At 54.9% G+C, this 7094-nt stretch overlaps 2 protein-coding genes across 2 annotated transcripts in view; both read left to right on the forward strand.

The window, feature by feature from the left end:
* Positions 1 to 3030: 3030 nt before the first annotated feature.
* MAFG (v-maf avian musculoaponeurotic fibrosarcoma oncogene homolog G) lies at positions 3031 to 4787 on the forward strand. Its single transcript, XM_009881267.1, has 2 exons — positions 3031 to 3094; positions 3184 to 4787. Exons 1-2 carry the CDS (start codon positions 3059 to 3061, stop codon positions 3634 to 3636), a joined length of 489 nt encoding a protein of 162 aa, XP_009879569.1. The 5' UTR covers positions 3031 to 3058; the 3' UTR covers positions 3637 to 4787.
* A 1337-nt stretch (positions 4788 to 6124) lies between these two features.
* SIRT7 (sirtuin 7) overlaps positions 6125 to 7094 on the forward strand; it is a 6476-nt gene continuing 5506 nt past the window's right edge. The window contains exon 1 of the mRNA XM_009881286.1: positions 6125 to 6142. Within this exon, the coding sequence (XP_009879588.1) occupies positions 6125 to 6142 (18 nt within the window). The remainder of the gene's footprint in view (positions 6143 to 7094) is intronic.

Here is a 7094-nt window from a genome sequence, read left to right on the forward strand (position 1 = left end):
CACCGGGGGGTCTTGCTGCCCGGAACACGCGATTTGAGCTGCGTGGGTAGAGGAGGGCACTACCAGAAGGCTGGAAGGGGTCTCCGAGAGCCGTCTCTTCTGGTACCTGTGTCAGCAGAGTTAGAGCTGCCTGGGTGGGCCGATTCCCTGGGGGTGGAACTGCTGTCGGGGCGCCCCGGGTTGGATGTGGGGTCACCAGGGACTCTCATGGGGCGGGGGGGCACAGCAGAGGCACTGTCCTGACTTCATGTGTAACTGGGGGAGCCATCCGATTTATTTGGATTCCTGGGAGGGCTGTGTGAGCTAATTCAGAAGAAAGCAAATAAACAGAGTATGAAACCCACACCAGGAGAGAGCGTTCTCGTGCAGTGTGCCCGACTGCTGCCGGCGAACCACGCTCCTCTGCCTGCCTGGTGCCGCGGAGCCCGGTGTGGGGCACAGCCCCTTCCTCTGCCTCCCTGTCCCTGCGGATGGGTCTCGCTCCCTCCCGGCGCAGTCTCCGGGCCAGCCTGCGCTGGAACGGGTGACGTCACCGTGTTTACACGGGGCTCGTGGCACGGTTCTGTGATCAGGAATGTGGAGAATGGGGCCTGCGTTGAATCATGCGCGGTGCTGTCAGCTCCCTTGTGCTGCCTTTGAGCTGAGGAGAGAATTGGCTGCGCTTGTGCTGAGTTCAGGCCTTTTGAGCTCTGGGGAAATGTGTTGAGGCTGCATTTTCTTCATTGCAGTCATCGCGTTTGGCACTTTTCAGTGTGATCTTTCTTCAGGAAGCTATCAAAAGCTGAGCAATCAGCAGTCTGGAGAGTTAGGCCAAGTTTGGTCTCTGTCTTGGTGCCAGTTCTCTGGGTGTCCTCTGCGAGCTGCCAAATAGCCCTGTGTCTGATCCTTCAAACGGGACCCAAAAAATAGCCAACAGCTCGTCTCTGGGTTGTTCTTCCCGTTCTGACTGACTTGTGTGTTGCTGCGTCTCATTTTGATCCCCTTGGGAAGGGGGACCTTGCAGGGTCTGGGCTGTGCGGGTGCCCCTGCTGATCCCCCAGCCTGCCCCAAGCCGCTCTCTTCCCACCACCCTGCCTGATGCAGCACGTTTGTTGCCTTGTTTGTTTTATTTCAGCTGTGCTGTAATGAAGGAAGCTTGAGTGCTTGCCAGGCAGCTGGAAATTCTTTAGCCCTGCGAGGCAAACAAATTTTGGTGGTCCCTCTGACCATACCTGCCCTGGGCTGCGTACGCTCGCCGGAGGACGGTGCAGAGAGGTGCTGCAGGGGTGACGTTACTGGTCTCCCCGGCTGTTCCTTCCTTTTCCCCTTTCCTCAGCAGCTGCGTTCTTTGCCAAGTAGGAGCAGAGGAAAGAGATACAACAGTACGGGAAAGAGCAAAGAAGGGATTTTATGAAGCAGTTGGTTGTGTGCTGTCCGTTCTGTGTCAGCCTGCTTCTTTGCAGCTACCTTCCCTGGATGACAAAGTGACCCTTTCTGCACCAGCACGGTCGGGTTGTAGCGGACATCTCATTGGAAGCATTGTCCTCAGGGTATAAATAGCCTGCCTGCCGGCAGGCTGGAGGCTTTGGGAGCGTCTCTGCCGGTGTCCTGGGGAATGCTGACCCCATTCACCTCTAATAGGTGGTAGATGCATTGCGGGGAGCCTGCGCCACAGCTGCTAGAAGAGCATAAATTTGTATTTGCTGACTTCTGCATCGAGTTCTTGGCTATTACTGTATATCAGTGCCTCTTACATTTAGCAAAGCAGTAGCAAACAAAATTTTGTTGACTGTTTGGCACCAAAGAGATGAAAGATACAGAGGTGTTTGTAGGCTGTGCTTGGACAGGAACACTTGCCTCGCTTAAGGAGGTCTGCAGTTCCTGGCTGTCTGAGGCACAGCTATGTCTGTCGAGCAATATCTGGGCAGATTAATTCATTGGGCAGTGTAGCAGCACCCTGAACTAAAGCCTGAGGGGAAGAGGTGTGTGGGGACAGGATCAGGAGCTTGGGTATGATTCGTTGTACAAACGGGCCTGGGAATTGCTCTTACCAGTTCTGATGTCGTGTCTCCTGTGGCAATGAAGGAGTTTGCTCCCCTCTGGTTTTGGCCACCTGTAATCTTTGTTTTCTTATGAGCACACCTTGGGATAGAGCAGGTGGGTCTGTGCCCTGGCATTGCCAGACACCAGTAGGGACTTTCTCACAGAGGAGACCTACAGCTGCGGTCAGCTCTGTGTGACTGGGAGAGGTGAAGGCTGCTGAGGCATCAGCCCAAATTTGTGATGGGATTCCAGTGTGCCCAAATAATTCCTTGTATCAGGTTGTCCTTCTGCTCCTTGGGAAAGGTTGGGTGCGGAACTTTGACTTGAACGTGGATGTGCTGGCTTTCCTGGGAAGCAGAAAAAGTTTGGAGAGGTGCGAGAGCAGCGGTGGTGCTCCCCTGTCCCGCAGGATGCCCGGCGAGGTGTGTCGTGGAGGCATGGGCTTCCCCTGTACTCCTTGCCCAGGGTCGCGTGTCCTTGGGGGCATTTGGAATCTGGTAGGACTCTTGTCCTGGGGAGTTTCTGGGCCGTGTTTGGCCAGCTGTGGGAAGGGCGCGTTGGAGCGACTGGCTGCCGTGCTCTGCCTGGGAGTGACAAGGATGAGGCTGGGAGCAAGAGGCGCAGAGTGCCAGCGTGCTGAGTCAGCATGACTGGCCCGAAGCAGCCGTGCTCTGGACCCAGCCTGCTGCCTGCCAGGCTATTTTTAAAAATGTGGCTTCCGTGTATTCTGACTCCTCCTAGTTTTTTAATTTCCCCCACCCCAAGCGAAAAAAAACAGCATTGTCACAAAGTCGCCGTGGGAGTAGGGGTGTGGAAGGGCAGCAGTTTCTGCTCAGGGACAGAATCTGCCGTTTGTGAGTCCAGCTCAGTCGCGTGCTTGTCGAGTGCGGTCTGGGGAGGGGGGAGTGGGATGTGCAGCAGCATGGGGCACTGCTGCTGGACCCTGCCAGGGGAATGTCGCAGGCTCTCCTGTCTCCTGAGGGGCTAACCTGACCTTCCTTCCCTTCCAGAACCTGATTGACAAGGCTGTCGTGTTATGACGACCCCCAACAAAGGAAACAAGGCCTTGAAGGTAAAGCGGCAGGTGGAGGAGAGGGGTGCGGGTAGCGGGTGCAGGCACCCGCTCCAAGTCTCACGGCTGTGTGCTGCCTTCTCTTCCAGGTGAAGCGGGAGCCAGGCGAGAATGGGACCAGCTTGACAGATGAGGAGCTGGTGACCATGTCTGTGCGGGAGCTGAACCAGCATTTGCGGGGCCTGTCGAAGGAGGAGATCATCCAGCTGAAGCAGCGTCGGCGCACGCTGAAGAACCGGGGCTACGCGGCCAGCTGCAGAGTCAAGCGTGTTACCCAGAAGGAGGAACTGGAGAAGCAGAAGGCAGAGTTGCAGCAAGAAGTGGAGAAGCTGGCCTCCGAGAACGCCAGCATGAAAATGGAACTCGATGCTCTCCGCTCCAAATACGAGGCTCTCCAGAACTTCGCCAGAACCGTGGCCCGGAGCCCCGTGACCCCTGCGCGGGGGCCTCTCACCTCCAGTATGGGGCCCCTCGTCCCTGGCAAGGTTGCTACTACTAGTGTCATCACGATAGTGAAATCCAAAACGGACGCCCGGTCTTAGTGAAGCGAGCGTTGCCTGAGCTTGTCTGTGCAGGGCAATTAGGCACAAAACCAGCCTGGAATCCCCAAAGCACAAACCCTCCCCACACGGGTCTGGGTTCCTTCTACTTGGCCCAGGACTGGCCTGCTGATCACTCCAGTTTTATTTTGTTGTGTCCAGATTGGTATGAGCAGTGGTGATGCGTCCCTTGTCCTGTGCAGACAGAGCCTCCCACCCAGCGGTCTGTAGCCCTCGGGCGCCCGTGGGACAGACTGCAAGATTTTGGTTTTCCAGCCAAAGAAAGTCTGTGCAGCGTGGCCGACGGCAGGGCGGCAGAGGGGCTTGGGGAAGGTCCGTAGGGAGGCTTTCTTCCTGGGGGCCGGGAACCCTGGTTTTCGGTCACTTCCAAAGGCTTTATTTCATTACTCTTCCAGGTGGTGCATCTCGGCGCCTAACTGCCCGGCGCCCGAACCTGCTGCTTTTGTCTCATTTGGTACCCGTAGTCACAGTTGGGGTGTTCTGTGTAATAGGTTTTTATTCCTTTCTAGGTGTGCCTCTGTGCCCTAACAGTGGGTTTCCTTCAGACGTCCGTTGCGTTAGCCGTGTAAACTAGCAGTGGTGGAAAGGAAGATGCTGTCGTGCCCTGCTGCCTCTGCCCCAGCAGGGGGGAAGGAGCCGGGACGGGGCCCTTGCAGGGGCCCAGCACCCCAGGGGAGGGAGGGAGGGAAGGTACCGTGTTGACTGCAGGCCGGTTTTGTGCCTAATGTGTTGCACTGAACAAGACCAAAATCACTAGTTGTTCCCGTGTTTTGAGGGTATCAAGTGTCTCTAGTGTGATGGTTTACACAACCAGTTTATGTGGTTAAATAGCCCTTTATTTAAAGAGAGAAACATCATTTTAAGAGTTATTAAATTATCTAAGTTTAAAATTAAAATCAGACAGAAGAGAGAGCGTATTTATAGTCAGCTTTTTTATCTGAGAGGGCGAGAATATTTGACCATATGGATGGGGAAATATTCTCGGAGACTTTGCTAGTTAAAAGTTAATAAATAAATAATTTTAAAGTTTCTCATGAACCTCCCGCAAACTGTTTGTGGCTCTGAGGTTAGTTTTTATAAAGAGTTATCAGACTTTATTTATAAAACTTAGAAAAAGACAAAAAAAGAGGCAAGTCCTGTTTGATATCTTTTTGCAATTGTACCAAAAGTGACTTATTCTCGACCTTGCTGGCTTCCGTTGTGTCCCCTTGTGTTGCGCTCTCTGTGCTCTCAGAGCTCTTGCGTGGCGCTGTGGTGTGGTGGTGCCAGTGGCTGCCTTTGCCATGTGCTGTCGTTTCATGCTGCCGTCATTTTCCCTAAGCTCAACTCGAGAGATTGAGTTGGAATCTTTCCAAATTCTCCTGAAGGATTCTGGCACGCAGGCAAAGGTGCTGCTGTTCTTGAAGGCAAAAACAAATGGCTGGTGCAACTAAGTAGTGATGCTTGCCCAGAAAACGCTTCTCTGCAGAGGCGCACTGCAGGAGCACGGGCAGCTCGCGCCTCTTGCTGAGCAGCTGACAGCAGGTAGCTCAGTTACCTGAACGGGGAAAACGTTGTGCTTTCCTTCCTCCAGCAAAGCTGGTAGAGAAGTAACACAAGGGAGAATCGTCCAAGTTTAGAAGGAGGCTGATGGGATTTAACTCTGGAATTGGATCCTGTGGTCAGAACTTGTGTTGCTCTTGCGGCTCATCTGACAAGAGGGGCAAGCCTGCCCGCCTTCTGGGCAGTGCGGTGGCAGTGCTAGTCCCGAGTGTCTGCATATTACTGAACATTAAGCTGTGGCGTGGTTAATGTCTTTCCTGGTGCAGCTTCTGTCTGTGCGTGTTGGAAGAGTGCTTAGACTTACAGCTGTGTGACACAGCTGAGAAGCTATTTGTGGCCAGGCTCCATTTCCACAAACACTTTGATCCCTCTCTCCCCTCCCCAAAGATTTGAGCTGATTACCGAGTTGTTTTAGAGAAGCAAGATGTGGGGCTGAAGTCCGTGTGATCCCCTGGCTGCTGAACGGCTCCTGAGCGGAGGAGACAGACCAGGATGGCACAAGTGAAACTGCAGTCTTGTGGGGAGGTGCGGTTCGCCATACTAGGTGGGTTTTGGTGATGTGTTTATCATGTAGCTGAACTGATACTGCTGTCCTCTGGGCTGAGAAGCACGTAAACCTGATGAAAGCCGCAATGTGTCAGGAGAGAGCAGGTAGTTGGGGATTTCCTGCTGGAGGGGGAGATCAGCTTTGCTCTGATTGATTGGGAGTTTAGAGAGAAGCTGTTTGGGATGCTTTTCCCAGTGAACTTCCTGAACAAGGAGCGGGTTAGAACGTTGCCTCCAGGCTTCCCCCTCCTAGCCCTGGCCTTTCTCTTCTCTGAGCTGAAGTGTCTGACATGCCGCTTCCCAGCCATTCACTGGATGGGCTACGCACTGAGCAGCACTCGGCACAGAACTCTGGGCTCTAACCTTTGTCTTCCAGACGGTGATGTGGTGCCGGGAAGAGGTGAGATGTTCCAAAACAAGGAGACCTCTAGTTTGCCTGGGGTGTTGGTCCCAACCCTGTCGTCCCTGGAGTCGGCCAGAGATGGAAGCTAAAGCACCATTCTGAACCCAGCTGCAGGCCTGACCTCAGCAGGGTGAGCAGCCAAGGTTGGCGGGGGCGGGGGGGGAAGAGGCTGGTTAGGAACTGAGCTCCAGGGGTTGGAGACTGCGGTGTGAGGAGGGTTTCATCAACAGAGCAGGTGATGATGGGCAATTCTGCAGCCACGGTGCACTCGCTTCCATTGTACTCTGCAGCAAGGAATGTCCGGGTCCTTCCCTGCCTGCTGAGCGGCAGCTGTGCTCTTGCTGGTAAGAGACTGCGCTGCTTTGGAGTGAGACTGTGAGTCAGGAGGACAGAGCAGGTGGCAGCACTGACTCCACCAGATGTTAACGCTGTCGTTTCTCCTCCTCTGTGCTGTGCTTGCTTGCCTGTGGCCCCAGCCTGCTCCGAGTGGACAAGCGTGTTCGATGAGGACACGCTGTGTAAGGGAGGGCAGGGGCGAAGCCATGGCTGAGTGGCACATATGTGGTGAACAAGCTCTGCAGGCTCTGGGCTGGATGTCAGCGGGGACGTGGTCCCCTCTCGAGTGCTGCTTCCCCATGCTAGCGTGTAGGTTTTGGTTTTGTTCTCGGTGAAGTGCTGGACCCCGTGTGGTGTATTTCTGCAGTGTCCAAGGAGTCTCCCGTCCTGCCCGGGGACCGGTCCCCTGCCAGCCGGCTTCCTGCGCCCGTGCGAGGCGACCCCTGCCCCGAGCCGTCACGCTGACCTCTCTCTCGTATATAGCGTTCTGGAGTGTGACAGTTCTTGTTCCTGAGGTGCTCGTCCGTTTGGTTTCCTGCTGTGAAGGGTGTCGTGTTTTCTTTCTCCTTTTCCTGGTGCCGTTGCTGCGGCGGTTGGGGAGGGGGGCCCTGCC

This window comes from Charadrius vociferus, unplaced genomic scaffold (genome assembly GCF_000708025.1).
Source record: "Charadrius vociferus isolate BGI_N301 unplaced genomic scaffold, ASM70802v2 scaffold373, whole genome shotgun sequence".
In the NCBI taxonomy this organism is placed as follows: domain Eukaryota; kingdom Metazoa; phylum Chordata; class Aves; order Charadriiformes; family Charadriidae; genus Charadrius; species Charadrius vociferus.